At 47.6% G+C, this 18,093-nt stretch overlaps 3 protein-coding genes across 4 annotated transcripts; 1 reads left to right on the forward strand and 2 right to left on the reverse strand.

Moving 5' to 3' along the window:
• Positions 1 to 6,975: 6,975 nt before the first annotated feature.
• LOC123149220 (uncharacterized) lies at positions 6,976 to 11,956 on the forward strand. Of its 2 annotated transcripts, XM_044568830.1 has the most exons (3): positions 6,984 to 7,368; positions 11,212 to 11,379; positions 11,543 to 11,956. In XM_044568830.1, the coding sequence occupies exons 1-3, from the start codon at positions 7,237 to 7,239 to the stop codon at positions 11,558 to 11,560; spliced, it is 318 nt and encodes a 105-aa protein (XP_044424765.1). In that variant the 5' UTR covers positions 6,984 to 7,236; the 3' UTR covers positions 11,561 to 11,956. The 2 variants fall into 2 exon arrangements, 1 of the variants encoding a protein (XP_044424765.1); XR_006474520.1 differs by lacking the exon at positions 11,212 to 11,379 and having other exon boundaries at positions 6,976 to 7,368.
• LOC123149209 (receptor-like protein EIX2) lies at positions 7,686 to 10,691 on the reverse strand. The gene has a single exon (XM_044568813.1). It carries the CDS (start codon positions 10,668 to 10,670, stop codon positions 7,686 to 7,688), a length of 2,985 nt encoding a protein of 994 aa, XP_044424748.1. The 5' UTR covers positions 10,671 to 10,691.
• Positions 11,957 to 14,702: 2,746 nt separating the features above from the next.
• LOC123082550 (receptor-like protein EIX1) lies at positions 14,703 to 17,836 on the reverse strand. Its single transcript, XM_044504867.1, has 3 exons — positions 16,779 to 17,836; positions 14,889 to 16,661; positions 14,703 to 14,766 (listed from the first exon to the last, which is right to left on the reverse strand). Exons 1-3 carry the CDS (start codon positions 17,834 to 17,836, stop codon positions 14,703 to 14,705), a joined length of 2,895 nt encoding a protein of 964 aa, XP_044360802.1.
• Between the last annotated feature and the right edge of the window lie 257 nt (positions 17,837 to 18,093).

An 18,093-nucleotide genomic window follows, 5' to 3' on the forward strand; every position in this document is an offset into this window, starting at 1 on the left:
ACTGCTGGGACCCACCAGCTACATTTTCGCACGCAAGGAACTGCCTGACAGTCGGGACCCACCTGGTCGAAGCGTACGTAGCGTTGTCATTCTGGTCGCAAACTTGTACGTATATATATACTGGTCGATGTAGAGGCGCGCACATGTCGTAGTAGAGGGGCGTACGTGTCGTAGTAGAGGCGTGCACATAGCATGTACACGTACGTACCACGGCCAGGGTGCAAGAAAGAAAATGCGGCCACGTATGTGTACATACGGGCGGGGTCTCGAACGCCTAGTCGCGCATACGTACGGTGAGGGCTCGTGTTCATGGGGAGGCAACGGAATGCGTCGTGTTCATGGGGAGGCAACGGAATGCGTCGTGTTCATGGGGAGGCAACGGAATGCGTCGTGTTCATGGGGAGGCAACAGAATGCGTCGTGTTCATCGGGAGGCAACGGAACGCGTGGGAGCCAACCGGCTTGGATGGGACAGGCGATGGAAATGAGGCCTGGCATACCACAGAACGGAGGAAACAGACCTCCTACGGTCGAAACGGGGGTCCTGTTGATCGGGAGGGGTGTGGCATATCACAAAACGAACCTCCTACGGTCGAAACGGGGGTCCTGTTGATCGGGAGGGGTGTGGCGTACCACAAAACGGATGAAACGGACTTGTGTTGGAGCGTTACGGTCGAAACGGGGGTCCTGTTCATCGGGAGGGGTGTGGCGTACCGCAAAACGGATGAAACGTACTTGTATTGGAGCGCAACGGTTGAAACGGGGGGAGGGGTGTGGCGTACCGCAAAACAGGACTCCACGGGATACTGTTCATCTCCACCGTCGACCTCCTCCAGCCTCCACGGGCTCCTGTTCATCCAGCCTCCACCACGCGCTACTCCACCGGCTACTGTTCAACCACCCCTCCACGGGCACCCCTCCACCGTCTACTGTTCATCCAGCCCTCCACACCACGAGGTCATGTTGAACCACCCCTCCATGGTCACCCCTCCACCATCTATTGTTCATCCAGCCCTCCACACCACGGGTTCCTGTTCATCCAGAGGCAACACCACCGCTCACTGTTCATCTAACCCCCCCCCCCCCGCCGCAACACTCACTGTTCATCCCAGAGGTGGCATCGATCGGCTTCAGTTAGTAGCAGTAGCGAAGGAATCGCTCCATCGGGTTCAGTTAACAACCATCGATCGATCGCTCGGGTTCAGTAACGCGTAGCCTATAGTGCAATCGCTCGGGTTCAGTTAGAGCCCAACGCCTCGCTCGGCTTCAGTTAGAGCCAACGCCTCGCAGACACGTGCGTATGTACGAGAGAAACGCGCATCGCTCCGCCCCGACCTCCCACCGTAACCGGCAACTCCCCGAAATTTTCCTCCCCCTCGCTTCTACCACGGTTTTTTCCGTCATGGACGGCCCAAAGAATGTCATGCAGCTGCGTCTCCGGCCCGCCCAGGACAAAAAGCCCATTTTCTGTCATGACTTTTTGTCAAAGAAGTAGGAGCCCACCACATCTATGATGATACCGGGTTTTGTCACAATTATCGTCATAGAAGTGTCATATGTATGACAGAAAAAAATTCCGTTCGACCCAAAATGTCACGGATGTGTCTTTTTTTGTAGTGATAGGCTCTATCATGTATGCAAAGCTGTGTACCAGACCTGATGTGTGCCTTGCTATTAGTTTAGCAGGGAGGTACCAAAGTAATCCAGGAGTGGATCACCGGACAGCAGTCAAGAACATCCTGAAATACCTGAAAAGGACTAAGGATATGTTTCTCGTTTATGGAGGTGACAAAGGGCTAGTCGTAAATGGTTACGTCGATGCAAGCTTTGACACTGATCCAGACGATTCTAAATCGCAAACCGGATACGTGTTTATATTGAATGGTGGAGCTGTCAGTTGATGCAGTTCTAAACAAAGCACCGTGGCGGGATCTACATGTGAAGCGGAGTACATAGCTGCTTCAGAAGCAGCAAATGAAGGAGTCTGGATGAAGGAGTTCATATCCGATCTAGGTGTCATACCTAGTGCATCGGGTCCAATGAAAATCTTCTGTGACAATACTGGTGCAATTGCCTTGGCAAAGGAATCCAGATATCACAAGAGAACCAAGCACATCAAGAGACGCTTCAATTCCATCCGGGACCAAGTCCAGGTGGGCGACATAGAGATTTGCAAGATACATACGAATCTGAATGTTGCAGACCCATTGACTAAGCCTCTTCCACGAGCAAAACATGATCAGCACCAAGGCTCCATGGGTGTTAGAATCATTACTGTGTAATCTAGATTATTGACTCTAGTGCAAGTGGGAGACTTAAGAAAATATGCCCTAGAGGCAATAATAAAGTTATTATTTATTTCCTTATATCATGATAAATGTTTATTATTCATGCTAGAATTGTATTAACCAGAAACATGATACATGTGTGAATACATAGACAAACTAAGTGTCACTAGTATGCCTCTACTTGACTACTCGTTTATCAAAGATGGTTATGTTTCCTAGCCATGGACAAAGAGTTGTCATTTGATTAACGGGATCACATCATTAGGAGAATGATGTGATTGACTTGACCCATTCCATTAGCTTAGCACTTGATCGTTTAGTATGTTGCTACTGCTTTCTTCATGACTTATACATGTTCCTGTGACTATGAGATTATGCAACTCCCGTTTACCGGAGGAACACTTTGTGTGCTACCAAACATCACAACGTAACTGGGTGATTATAAAGGTGCTCTACATGTTTCTCCAAAGGTACTTGTTGGGTTGGCGTATTTTGAGATTAGGATTTGTCACTCCGATTGTGGGAGAGGTATCTCTGGGCCCACTCGGTAATGCACATCAGTATAATCCTTGCAAGCATTACAACTAATTAGTTAGTTGCGGGATGATGTATTATGGAACGAGTAAAGAGACTTGCCGGTAACGAGATTGAACTAGGTATTGAGATACCGATGATCGAATCTCGGGCAAGTAACATACCGATGACAAAGGGAACAACGTATGTTGTTATGCGGTTTGACCGATAAAGATCTTCGTAGAATATGTGGGAGTTAATATGAGCATCCAGGTTCCGCTATTGGTTATTGACCGAAAACATGTCTCGGTCATGTCTACATAGTTCTCGAACCCGTAGGGTCCACACGCTTAAAGTTAGATGACAGTTATATTATGAGTTTATATGTTTTGACGTACCGAAGGTAGTTCGGAATCCCGGATGTGATCACGGACATGACGAGGAGTCTCGAAATGGTCGAGACATAAAGATGGATATATTGGACTACTATATTTGGACACCGGAATGGTTCCGAGTGAGATCGGGATAATACCGGAGCACCGGGAGGTTATCGAAACCCCCTCGGGAGGTATATGGGCCTTAATGGGCTTTAGTGGAAAGGAGGGGAAAGGAGCAAGGGAGGGCCCCCCCCCAAGCCCAATCCGAATTGGGAGCCCCCCCTTTCCTTCCTCCCTTCTTCCTCTTCCTTCCCTCTCCCTCTCCAAGTAGGAAAATGAGGAGTCCTACTCCGGTGGGAGTAGGACTCCCCCCTTGGGCGCGCCTCCTCCTCCTGGCCGGCCCCCTCCTCTCCTCCTTTATATATGGAGGAGGGGGCACCCCATAGACACAACAATTGATCCCTTGGAACTCTTAGCCGTGTGCGGTGCCCCCCTCCACCATAGTCCACCTCGATAATATGGTAGTGGTGCTTAGGCGAAGCCCTGCGTCGGTAGAACATCATCATCGTCACCATGCCGTCATGCTGACAGAACTCTCCCTCGGCACTCGGCTGGATCGGAGTTTGACGGACGTCATCGAGCTGAACGTGTGCAAGAACTCGGAGGTGTCGTGCTTTCGGTGCTTGATCGGTCGGGCCGTGAAGACGTACGACTGCATCAACCGTGTTGTGCTAATGCTTCCGCTTTCGGTCTACGAGGGTACGTGGACAACACTCTCCCCTCTCGTTGATGTGCATCACCATGATCTTGCGTGTGCGTAGGATTTTTTTTGAAATTACTACGTTTCCCAACAACCGAATCGTTAGGGTTTCTGGCAGTGGCCATGTCAAATGAACTCGGTGGCGCCGGATAGATCAAATCGGTGTGGCCGAGTTTGACTTTGAGTTTTGGACATATTTGGAAATGACAAAGTGGTTGAGGGCTTTGGAGCAATATCACTAAGAACTTTCAGAAAGTAGACCATTAAGCAACACCTCATCCCCTTTTAATAGTATTGACTTTCCTATGGACTCAATGTGATCTTGGATCACTAAAATAGAAATGAAGAGTCTTTAGCTTTTGTCAATCTTTGTCCTTAGCATTTTGAGGGGTCCACATCTCTAGTCCATGACATGCCAATCATTGAACTTCCTGAAGTATTTCACTTGAAAGTATATTAGTTCGATGAGCTATATGTTGTTATGAATTACCAAAACCACCCAAGGATTAGTTGCACTTTCAGGAAGCAACTCCAGCTCCGCACATTGACGCACCCGAACGCTTGGCCTCACCGGAGTCCGCTATTTAAAGGCGGCCACACCCGCCTAACTTCACACCACCACACATCCTCCTCCCTTTGCTCCACATCTGCCATGACCGCGAACAGGAACGCTCCGTGGGATAGTCTGTTGCCGGAGATGAAGCATGACGTGGCCGCCCTTGAAGCCGCCTAGCAGTCCTATCGTGTCAGGCAGATCGAGCAGCGCATGCCGGTCGATCAGCTTGCCCGAGGTCTTTGACGATGACCCCATGGGCTCCGACAACGACACGGCGCCGGACCCCGCACTGCTGCATGTTGGCCTTACCATGGAAAAGTCGCAGACGCACTATGACACTATCGTGGCGGAGGAGAAGGAGCCCACGTCGGCTCCTATATCGGTGCTCTGGTGATGTATACTATGCAACCTTTCTTCTTGTAGACTCATGTTGGGCCTCCAAGCGTAGAGTTTTGTAGGACAATAGCAATTTTCCCTCAAGTGGATGACCTAATGTTTATCAATGCGTGGGAGGCGTAGGATGAAATATGGTCTCTCTCAAACAACACTGCAACAAAATAACAAAGAGTCTCTTGTGTCCCCAACACACCCAATACAATGATAAATTGTATAGGTGCACTAGTTCGGCGAAGAGATGGTGACACAAGTGTAATATGGATAATAGATATAGCTTTTTGTAATCTGAAAATATAAAAAAAGCAAGGTAACTAGTAACAAAAGTGAGCAAAAACAGTATTGCAATGCTTGAAAACAAGGCCTAGGGTTCATACTTTCACTAGTGCAAAGTCTCTCAACAATGATAGCATAATTGGACCATATAACAATCCCTCAACGTGCAATAAAGAATCAGTCCAAAATTTCTATCCGAGAACGTAGGACGAAAACACATCAACCCCTATGCATAGATTTCCCCAATGTCACCTCGGGAATCCGCGAGTTGAGTGCCAAAATATACATCAAGTGAATCAATAGAACATTCCATTGTCACCACAGATATCCCGTCGCAAGGCATACATCAAATGTTCTCAAGTCCAATACTCAATCCAACATAACGAAACCTCAAAGAGCAAGACTCAATTCATCACAAGGTAGAAAGGGAAGAACACCATAAGATCCAAATATATTGACAAAGCTCGCGGTACATCAAGATCATGCCAAATCAAGAACACGAGATAGAGATAGAGAGAGAGATCAAACACATAGCTACTGGTACATACCCTCAGCCCCGAGGATGAACTACTCCCTCCTCGTCATGGAGACCGTCGGGATGATGAAGATGGCCTTCGGTGAGGTGTCCCCCTCTGGCAGGGTGCTGGAATGGGCTCCCGATTGTTTTTTCGTGTCTACAAAGGGCGGAACTTCCGATCTCTGGTTCTTTTCGTTTTTTTGGTATTTATAGGAAATTTTGGCGGCGGTCTCATGTCAAGGGGGCACCCGAGGGACCCACAAACCAGGGGGCACGCCCTTGGGGGGTGTGCGCGTCCCCTAGGTTTATGACCTCCTCGGTCACTTCCTGGCCCAACTCCGATGCTTCGGGGGTCTCTTTTGGTCCATAAAAAATCACCGTAAATTTTCAGCACATTCTGAGAACTTTTATTTCTGCACAAAAAATGACACCACGGTAGTTCTGCTGAAAACAACATTAGTCCGGGTTAGTTCTTATAAAATCATACCAAAACCATATAAAATTGTTGCAAACATGGCATGAATACTTCATAAATTATAGATACATTGGAGAAGTATCATCGGCAAGTGCAGAAGGATTGGAGGTACAACTTGTTCCTCCTCGAGTAGCACCGGATGCGGAGGGCCAACGGCGAGCGCGCAAGCGAGGAGGTCGTGGCCGCCATGGCGGCGGCGAGCCCGAACTTCGCGGCGGAGCGGCGTGCGATCTACAAGGCCGCGTCCGCTGCTCGCAACGAAGTACCGGCGCAGCCAGACGCAGACGCGGCCGCCAGCTGCGCATCCTACGCGGTGCCGTCCACTTTTGGGGGCGCAAGTGGTAGGTGGATAGTGACGAACCGTCCACGAGCATCATCGACCTCACGTCCACCGGGGTCGAGGACAGACATGTCGCGGGCTTCTCTGAGGATGAGTAAGGCATTGAAGGTGGCAGGGCATTGTATCCCAAGTAGGCTGGATCGTCTCTCATGCTCTATTGTTCCTCACCGGAGAGCACACCTTCATTTCACGGGTCTTAAACCTCGTTGTCGCTCATGGAGACGGTAGATGAAGGACGTGGTTGCCGATGCGGGATACAAAGAAAGTGGATGACGGCCGCCACCATAGGATAGGTTTAGGGTCAGGTTTCTTTTGTTCTAAATATTTTAAATGTAATGAAAATCTATCATGTTTGCATAAATATCATTCGGTTTATATAAAAATCCGCCATATTTACATAAATTTCATCATGTTATAACAATTGTTTAAAATGTATGCAGCCAGCGGTTTTCGGCATGAGTGTTCACCCACTGATCCCCTGTCCGCGAACAGATGCGGGAGCCCCTGTCCGCGAACAGACGCCGGAGCAGGGTCGTGTTGAAAAGATGCCCTACCTATGTTCCTTGGGCCTGCGTGGGCCCACACACTGACACATTAGCCACAGATGGCTTAGCCACGGCGACTCACAGGACCGAGAAGGCGAGGCGGCCATCCGGCTCCGGCGCGGCGGAGGCGAGCGAGCTCGCGCCCTCCAAGCCACCCCGTCCCTGATGCGGGGCTCTGGAGGCCGGACGGCCACGTCATGCGCGCGAGCGGGGAGCGGCCGGCGACTCGTCTGACTCCCTCAGGTCCGCCTCCCTCGCCGTCGCCGCCACCGGATTCCGTTGAATCACTCGCCCACCCCAGCCTGGGTTCCACCTCGCTTCTGCTCATGGTATTAACAGGCCCCCTTTTATTACTGCACCACTCACGGGTCACACGATGCAAACACAGTTGCATACGAGTCAAATAGATTGCAAATTACAGTTGCAGATGGGCAAATATTTTACAAATTGGCATGTTCCGAAGAATACAAATGCTCAGCACTATGAATTTAACAAGTCTGATAAACCAAATAAGACTACGGATACATGAACAAGTAAATAGTAGCTCCTTCCATCCATCTATAGAGAAATCACAACTTCAGCAATCAGCACTTGTTTATTGTAGTGGACTGAATGCTGATACCACTGTGGTTGCGGCTGAACCTGCTCAATCTGTGGTGGTTTGCTTCCTCGTCATCCTCGCCCAATTCACAACCACAAGCACATAAATTTTATCAAAAACCGCATCAAAGAGCCGGAAATAGGAGGCCCTCCATGTTTTCTTGAAGAGAAGGGAGCAGAACACCACCCAGAGGCCAACCACGAAGCCCACGCTTAGCCCGAAACAGAAGGGCATCGCCTCGGATCCTTCTTTGCTCGCTGTGAAGTGGCTTTCTGCTGTGTGGTCTCCCGGACAGCTCTTCTTAAGAGGAGGCCCGCAGAGGCCAGGGTTGCCAATGTACATGGATGCGGGGTCGGAAGGGTTGAGTGTGTCGAGCTGGTGCCCCGACGGTATCCTTCCTGATAATTTGTTGTAGGACAAGTTCAGATAGCTTAGTGATGTTAGATCGGATAGGCCCGGAGGGATTTCGCCAGAGAGCTGGTTGCTGGAGAGGTCAAGTGATTCCAGTGAGTGCATGGAGCTAATGTTCTCTGGGATTTTTCCGGTCAAGTGGTTCAAAGACAGATTCATATTCACTAAACCTGCTGCAGGACCTATGCTTTCGGGGATATTTCCAGTTAAATGATTGCAGGATAAATCAAGACTCACCATGTCTATGAATCGACCAATATATTCGCGCCCTTGCCCTTTTGTGACTACAAATATGCTAGCAATCATAGCATACTCATACCCACCACCAGGATGTTGGGGGTCATCTACTACAGTAATGCCATCATCTACTGTAGCCATGTCGCTGGAAGTGCTGGATGGGTAATCCCGAGCTGCTAATTCTGTGGTCACGCCATCCATGTTTAGCAGGGATCGAGGTATAGTACCTGATAAGTTGTTGTGTGCTAGGTCCAAATATTGGAGATATCGAAGTCCTCTAAGTTGGGTAGGTATACAGCCAGAAAACATGTTGGACCTGAGGCGCAGATATTTCAGCCGTGGTAATTTCTCACCAATCCAAGGTGGTATACTTCCAAAAAACTTATTTTGCCCAAGATCGATAAAAGTTAGTTCTGGGCAATTCTGTAATAACAGAGGGAATTCACCCGAGAGGCTATTGTTGTTGAGCCTCAGAGTTTTAATTGACATAGACAGTGATATCTCAGAGCTTGAATCACTATCTGGAGAGGCTGTGTTAGGTGGCACCATTCCTGAACTTGACGCCACATTTTCTGAACATCGAGGGAACTGACCTGTTATCATATTGTTTCTAATGTCAAGCAATGTCAGTGACTTCATTTGGCATAACGATGCTGGGATAGTGCCCGTGAAATGGTTGTCAAATAGAAGCAAACTGTCTATGAATAATGGCCATCTGACATTTAATGGCAGAGCCCCTGACAGGGAGTTTCTTGAGAGATCTAGTCCCATTATATTCTGAGGCAGCTGTTCTACCGGACCAATGAACTGATTCGAGCTTAGATCTAAGAAACTGGTGTCCATCTGTCCAAGAGTAGCTCGTAATGTGCCACTGATGTTATTGTTTGAGAGGTCCAAAACGTCAGCCTTTCTAAACACAGTCCAAAACCAATCAGGCATGGTATCAGCTATGCTGGCATTGGACATATAAAGGGAGGAGATATTCTTTGGTGATTTGAGCCACTGAGGAAATCTCGGCCCAAGATAGCATGATCTTAATCCCAGTGTGAGCAATCTCCTTGGAGGGATCCAGTCAGAGTTCAGCTTCATGGTAAAGGAATTTCCAGATAAGTGCAGCTCCTGCAACTCTGTAAGCTTGGAGAAGTGCTCTTGAGTGATGAGACCATCCATCTGATTGTACCCTATGTTCAGATAAATCAGGTTAGAAAGCGTGCCTATCACAGTGGTCAGAGGTCCTGTAAGCCTGTTGAAACTGAGATCAAGAGAGCTCAAGCTAGTCATGTGGCCGATCCAGTCTGACAACGAGCCAGTTATGTTATTGTGGCCCAGATGCAGCTCCTGCAACTGACTCCATGAACATTTTGGTAACCTCTCGATGAACTCCGTCACGTCCCCTTGAACATCATTATATGCCAATTCAAATATTCTCAGGCTGCAAAGGCTGGTCAGTGTGTCTGGTATCATTCCCTTTATATGGTTCTCCCTCAGCTGAAGGACTTCAAGTGAGGTCAAGTTTCCCAGTTGTGCAGGAAACACGCCATATATATGATTGGACTCAAGGTTGAGATATTTCAGGCTGCTTGCATCCCAAACCCAGCTAATAGCGTCAAACTGCATTTCAATGGAGTTCCGAAAGAGGTCGAGGATCTTGAGCCTGGTGAGATTCGAGCGAGGCATATAGTGGTTTGTGGTAATAAGCGAACATGTTGATAGCCTGAGGACCTCAAGAGAGGACAGCATGTTCACTGTGTCAGCCCAGCCTATCACGGCGCTGAGGTTCGCAAAACTCATGTCAAGATGCTTGAGCAAAGAGAGCTGTGACAGCCACGTGAGATCTTCTGAGTGCAGACCATAAGATCTCAGATCAAGGTATCGCAACCTCGAGAGGTTGCCAAGCTGATGGGGCACCATGCCAGAAAAATTCAGGCCCGAAAGGTTGAGGTACCGCAGGTCACTAAGAGACCCTACGAAGTCTGGAAGGCCGCCTTGAGGCCCGGTGAGATGGTAGTTTCCACCAAGGTCGAGGTGTTGCAGATGCTGCAGGGTTTTCAGAGAAGAACTGATCTCACCTTCCAGGGAAGACCGGATGTACCGTGCATGAAGGTCAAGCTCAATGACATGGCCGGTCATGTTGCTGCAGCTGACGCCCTCCCAGTGACAGCAGTCTTTCCCTCGCCACGACGAGAGGAGGCGCTCCGGGTCCGCTGTGATGCCGGCTTTGATGGACAGCAGGGCCTCCCTCTCCCTCGCGATGCATCCTCCTCGATCACGCGTCCTCCATGAATCAGGTTTGGACCATCCTACTGTGGTTTGTGCGAGCAGGAGCAGGAAGACTGCAAGTGCAAGCATGGTGGATTGGGATCTCAGAAAGAACCAGCCCATGTTCTTCTTAGGTAGTGCTAGTCCTGGTTTGTTGTACAATTGGTGTTAGTGGTGTTTATCATTGCTGAATCTAATTGTTATTGATAATTATAGGAGCAGATTTCATGCTCAGTCAACATCTGATATGACAAGGATACTATTCTGGTCAAGCTGCAGTGTGCTGAATATTGCGATTTTTCGGCATTGCATTAGCTGCAGTCAAACTGATTGTGGACAAAACAGAGAAGGAAAAGAGAGCGTTCGGCAGGATTGACCCCATTTTCATCCTAGCTGCGGGAGTCAATGGCTAGCTGTTCATTTGATACAGTCTAGTCACGTACAGTATATGCGGTTTGTTTTCAGTTTTCTATGTAACGCAGAATACTTACTGTAAAGTTAGTTTGTTAACGAAGATAAAAAATATACTTACTGTAAAGTTATTTTGGGACGGAGGGAGTATCTGATTGTCAAATTTAATTCTTGTTGACATTAGAGTAGCAAATTGCATGTTCGGTCTACAACTCATACAGGAACAGTGGCCTGAACAATTGCAACTTTTCAGCATCGTATTAACTGCGTTCAAATCAAAAGTTGGAACATAGAAGAAAAGAAAGAAAGCATTCAGCACTTGCGAGGATTGACCACATCCACATGGAGGGAAGAGGGTACAAAAGAGACAGTTTGTGTTAATTATCTCCCTGTCTTGCTAGATGTTCTAACTGTTCTTAAGGTACACTTTAGTGACTTTAGTCGTACGTATGCAGTTCGTTTCCTTCCAGTTCCACTCTCCGTGTAACACAAATACACAAATTATTTACTGTAAAGTTAGCTTGTTGATGAGGAGAAAAAAATTGTTTCATCATCTGACCCTGCTATGTACCATTGACTTGCAGAATAATGGCCATCTCTGATTCCATCGTCAAAAAAGAAAAAAACACAAGGTAAAGAAACATAATGTTGATGCCCAGGCCTTCAAATTTGAGAAAGCAGGTACCGGCGTAGTAACAGACATAGAAACCGGAAACCAAAATGGCCGAGATTCCCCAGCTAGGACGGCACTCAGAAAACAGAGGATCAGACAGAAACAGAGGATCTAGCCCCTGTTTTGTTGTGTTACTGATGTTGGTGGTGTTCATTCATAGTGTAAGGTTAATGAAAAAATGTACTAGTAGTGTATCTCATTGTCAAGATGCGGTGGCCTGGATAATTGCAATATTGCGAGCATCGTATTTAATTGCGGTCAAATAAAAGTTGGAAGTTGGAACAGATAAAAAAATAAAATAAAAATCATTCAGCAGTTGCCAGGATTGACAATGGTCCAGTGTTTGTCTCTGTCATATGCTAGAGTTGGTGGAGCAAATGGCTAGCATTCATCAAGTATAGTTTAGTATGTATGTGCAGTTTGTTTCCATTCCACTCACCATGTAACACAAATTATTTTACTGTAAAGTGTAGTATGTATCATTGACAATGCCAAACACATTGCTGTCTGACAACAGCGCAAAGGATGCCAACACGAGTTGATCTTTCTAGCTTCCAGACGAACATGGCGGTTTGATGCAGTTATCGTGAGAAGAATGGTGGTTGTGCCGTGGGCTTTATTTCTTTCTATCTGTGATGATGCATCATTACATTAGAGGCTGTAATGAACGATCATGTGGAACTCGTTGTGCCTTTGTTGTAGAAAAACACAAATTATTTATTGTAAAGTTATTTTGTTAATGGAGGAAAAGATTGTAATTGTTTGCCCCTGCCATATATATTTGCAAATGGAGCATGAAGTAAAGGATGATTATATGGTGAAAATTAAGTGATTAACTATGCATTTATAGGTGCAATGCTAGAACCTTTTTTCTAGGGAGCGCAAGGTTCTACTCCATCCGTTCCTAAATATAAGTCTTCGTAGAGATTTCACTATAGAGACTACATTTGGATGTATATTGACGCCTTTTAAAGTATAAGTTCACTCATTTTGTTTCGTATGTAGTCTATAGTGGAATCTCTTAAAAGACTTCTATTTAGGAACAAAGAGGGTAGTTGATTATCTCAAACATTGAAGTAATTCCTGATTGGATGATTTAAAAAGGGAGACCATCTAGGACTAGCCCTTGAAGGTATATATTTATAGAAGGAAAATCTCTAAGCACCGCGTGTCACCTCCGGGACTCGAATGTGGGTGGGCTTGCTCGCTTCGAGTGAGCCAAGCCAGCAGGGTGATGTTTGGATGATTTAGATTGTTTGGATCGCAACTAGCCCTTTCTATATTGTTATAGCTATAGAAAATGATTTCCAATAAACCATTCTTTTTTAAAACTGAAAAAATCAACTAGTGTGATACTTCGAAACAGACTCTCGCCCCGCTTTGTAGATAAAGCCAAATGGCCGAACGGTACATGGTATTGAGGAAATTCCCAGAGGTCGATCAAAAGAGAAACACACAAAACACGCCAAGTGCGCTAAAAAGCACCAAGAGTGCACTACTAAACGCCTCCAGCAAGTCGCCAAGAAGATGCAAAGTAGACACGCTACCGCGACTTAGAGACACCCACACTCATTGGCAATGTCCCCTATAGGGTCATGACACAAAACAGCGCCACCGCCACATCTACCGAGGCAGACAAAGGGTTTTCACCCCCGGGCGTCAGAGGGAAAGGAGAGAGATTGGATCCCCAAGAGGAACGCGACACCCCGGAAGCGCTGCCACTATCGGCATGGAGACAGTAAGCTTTCACTTGCCCCCTTTCATGCACCACAACATGGGAACTCAGGCCACCAAACCCACCACAACGGATCAGGGACTCTAGATACAGAACATAGCTTCATTGCAAAAACCTATGACATCCTCTCCATGACCACCCGCCACAGCACACCTCGCCACCCACATGGTCAAAGCACACCGCCAACACCCAAGACAACACTGCTCGCTGAAGAACCATCAGTGCGGCTCGCCATCCAGGGTCATCGTACCCAGCACCTGGCCCCAATTCCACACCGCACCAAGTATGCGGCCACCAACCTTCGAAAGGAAGGGTGGGAAGGCCCCCTGCCCCCCCCCCCCACAAGTGGGGCATGAAGAGGCATCCAACCAGGATTTTTTGTTGAGAAGGACCCCCTGCCCCCCCCCCCACAAGTGGGGCATGAAGAGGCATCCAACCAGGATTTTTTGTTGAGAAAAGACCCCCTTCGAATAAAAGTGACAAAAAAAGACCCCCTGGGTCGTGGCGGCAGGCGCGCCAGGCGACACGTGGTACCTGCCGCCACGGCGTGAGGCAGCCAGCCCTGCCGCCACTGGGCCAGGCGGCAGGCTGTGTGCAACGGCTTTTGGCGCTGCGAACCGAACGGAGACGTATGTGGCCCATATCGACTTCCCGTTCCGTCGCCCAGCGCCAGAAGCTGTTGCACATGGCCTGCCGCCTGGCCCGGTGGCGGCAGGGCTGGCCGCCTCACGCCGTGGCGGCAGGTGCCATGTGTCGCCCGGCGCGCCTGCCGCCACGGCCCAGGGGGTCTTTTTTGTCAATTTTGTCCAGAGGGAGTCTTTTCTGTCAATTGTGTTTGCGAGGGGGTCCTTTTCAACAAAAAATCTCCAACCAGTCGACATCAACCCGCTCAAGCCCGACTAGGGTTTGGGGCATATGTCGCCCCTAGAGAGGAGGAAGACGAGAAAGGGAGGGGAGAGAGATGAGGGTTCCTGACCGGGCCTTCACTCTGCTTCTGCTGAAGGTCTTTTTCTAGCACTCACAAATCATGGCTGCAATAATACCCACATATATTTATGCTCTCTTTGGCCACTAATACAATTACAGAGTACATACAGGTAAATAGACTACTATTTCCTCTGTAAACTTATATAAGTTCACAGAGGGAGTACTACAAATTAGAAGCATCAGGAATGCAATAAGTGTCTGTAACAACATTGTTTGATTACATGAACAAGTAATTCAGTAGTAGCAGCTTAATTACTGCATTTATCTCCACAAATCACAACCTCGACAGGACACTTGTTGGACACAATGCACTGAACTGCATAGTAGTACTTGTGGCAGTTAAACCTGCTCAATCTGCAGTGGTCGCCTTCCGCCTCATCCTCGCCCAATTCACAACCACAAACACATACTCCCTCCGTCCGGAAATACTTGTCATCAAAATGAATAAAAGGGGATGTATCTAGACGTATATTAGTTTTAGATACATCTCTTTTTATCCATTTTGATGACAAGTATTTGCGGACGGAGGGAGTACATTTTATCACAAGCCTCATCAAAGAACTGGAAATAGGAAACCCTCCAGGTTTTCTTGAATAGAAGGGAGCAGAACACTACCCACAGGCCAACCACAAAGCCGACGCTTAATCCGAAACAGAAGGGCATCGTCTCAGATCCTTCTTTGCTCGCTGCAGGGTGGCTTTCCGCTGTATGGTTTCCTGGACAAGTCTTCCGGAGAGGAGGGCCGCAGACTCCAGCGTTCCCAATGTACATGGACGCGGGATTGTCAGGGTTGAGTGTGTCGAGCTGGTGCCCTGACGGTATCCTTCCTGATAAATCATTGTAGGACAAGTTCAGGTAGCTTAGCAATGTTAGATCCGACAGGCTTGAAGGGATTTCACCCGAGAGCTGGTTGCTGGAGAGATCAAGTGATTCCAGTGAGCGCATGGAGCCAATGCTCTCTGGGATTTTTCCAGTCAAGTGGTTCAGAGACAGATTCATGCTCACTAAACCGGATGCCGGACCAATGCTTTTGGGGATATCTCCAGTTAAATGATTGCAGGACAAATCTAGACTCACCATGTATATTGATTGACCAATATATTCTCGTCCTTGCCCTTTTGTGACTACAAATATGCTATCAATATAATAATACGCAAATCCACCAGGAACATCGCCATCATCTACAGCAACAATGCCGCTGGAAGTGCCGGACGGAATATCCGGATCTGCTAATTCTGTGGTTTCGGTCATGCCATCCATGTTTAGCAGGGACCGAGGTATAGAGCCTGAGAAGTTGTTGTGTGCTAGGTCCAAATATTGGAGATGACGAAGTTCTTTAAGCTGGGCAGGTATATAGCCAGAAAACATGTTGGATCTGAGACACAGATATCTCAGTTGTGGCAATTTCTGTCCAATCCATTCTGGTATGCTCCCAGAAAACTTATTTTGCCCAAGATCAAGAAAAGTTACTTCTGGGCAATTCTGTATTAACAGAGGGAATTCTTCCGAGAGGCTATTGTTGTCGATCCTCAGAGTCTCAATTGACATAGATAGTGGCATGGTAGAGCTTGAATCACTATCCAGAGAGGTTGTGTTATGCGTTACCATTGCTGAACTTGATGTCACATGTTCTGAACATCGAGGGAAGTGACCTGTTATCATATTATTTCCAATGTCAAGATATCTCAGGGACTGCACTTGGCATAACGATGCCGGGATAGTGCCTGTGAAGTAGTTGTTAGAAAGAAACAAACTCTCTCTATATATTGGCCATAAACTCAATGGTAGAGGCCCTGACAAAAAGTTGCTTGAGAGATCCAATTCAGTTATGTACTGAGGTAGCTGTTGTACTGAACCTGTGAATTGATTCGAGCTTAGATCTAAGACAGCAGCTCCCATTTGTCCAAGAGTAGCCGGTAATTTGCCACCTATGTTATTGCTGGAGAGGTCCAAAATTTCAGCCCCTATAAATACGGTCCAAAACCAATCAGGCATGGTATCAACTATGCCAGTACCAGACATATAAAGGAAGGAGATATTCTTCTGTGATTTAAGCCATTGAGGAAATCTCGGCCCAAGACACGATGATGTTAATCCTAGTGACTGTAATCTGAACGGAGGGATCCAGTCAGAGTTCAGCTCCATGGTAAAGGAATTTCCAGATAAGTGTAGGTGCCGCAACTCTGTAAGCTTGGCGAAGTGACCTTGAGTGATGAGCCCATCCATCTGATTGTAGCCTAGGTTTAGATAAATCAGGTTAGAAAGCATACCTATCCCAGTTGTCAGAGGTCCTGTAAGCTTGTTGAATCTAAGATCAAGAGTGGCCAAGCTAGTCACGTTGCTGATCCAGTCTGACAAGGAGCCGGTTATGCTATTGTGGCCCAGACGCAACACCTGCAACTGACAGCATGGACATTTTGGTAACCTATCGATTAAAACTGTCATGTCCCCTTGAACATCATTCCCTGCCAGTTCAAATATTCTCAGCCTGCAGAGGCTCGTGAGTGCATCTGGTATCATTCCCTTCAGATAGTTACCACTCAGCTGAAGGACTTCAAGTGAGGTGAAGTTTCCCAAATGTGCAGGAAACGTGCCATATATACCGCTATACTCAAGGCTGAGATATATGAGGCTGGTTGCATCCAAAACCCAACTGATAGCCTTGAACTGCATTTCAATTGAATTGCCAGAGATGTCAAGGATCTCAAGCATGGTGAGATTCGAGCGGGACACAAAGTGGCCTGTGTTATTAAGCGAACATGACGATAGCTTGAGGACCTCAAGAGCAGCGAGCTTGTTTACTGTGTCAACCCAGCCTATCACAGTGCTGAGGTTCACATAACTCATGTCAAGATGTTTGAGCAAAGAGAGCTGTGGCAGCCATGAGAGATCTTCTTGGTGCAATTCTGTAGATAGACCATAATAAGATCTCAGATCGATGCTCAGATCGAGGTATAACAACCTCGAGAGGTTGCCAAGTTGATGGGGCACTGTGCCAGAAAAATCCAGGCTGGAGAGGTTGAGGTACTGCAGGTCACCAAGAGATCCTAAGAACTCTGGGAGGCGTCCTCCAGGCCCGGTGAGATCCTCATTCCCGCCAAGGTCCAGGTGCTGCAGATGCTGGAGGTCTTTTAGAGAAGAGCTTATCTCACCTTCCAGGGAAGACTGGTCGTCCCGTTTATGGAGGTCGAGCTTGATGACATGGCCGGTCATGTTGCTGCAGCTCACACCCTCCCACCGGCAGCAGTCCTGCCCTCGCCACAACGAGAGTAAGCCATCTGGGTCAGCCGTGATGCCGGCTTTGATGGACAACAGAGCTTCCCTCTCCCTGGCGATGCATCCTCCTCGATCATGGGTCGTCCTCAGTGCTTCTTGCTTGGACCACCCTGTTGTGGTTTCGGTGAGCAGGAGCAGGAATACTGCGAGTGCAAGCATGGTGGATTTGGAGCTGAAAGTGAAATGTGTTTTGTTGTTGAACTTCATTGTTAGAGGAGCAAAGTGATACGACAACAGGTATTATCGCAGTCAAGAAGACGCAATGGCCTGAACAATTGCAAATTTTTACCGTGGTATTAGGGCGGTCAAATCAAATTGATGTTGGAATGGAGAAGAAAAACAAAGCATTCAACACATTCAGCACTTGGCAGGAAAGAGGATCTACCGGGTCAAAAAGAAAAAGGAAAAGGAAAGAGGACATAAACAAACATTTTCCTTTTCGTAGTGCTTCAGACACTTCAGTC

This window comes from Triticum aestivum, chromosome 1B, assembly GCF_018294505.1.
Source record: "Triticum aestivum cultivar Chinese Spring chromosome 1B, IWGSC CS RefSeq v2.1, whole genome shotgun sequence".
Taxonomy (NCBI): domain Eukaryota; kingdom Viridiplantae; phylum Streptophyta; class Magnoliopsida; order Poales; family Poaceae; genus Triticum; species Triticum aestivum.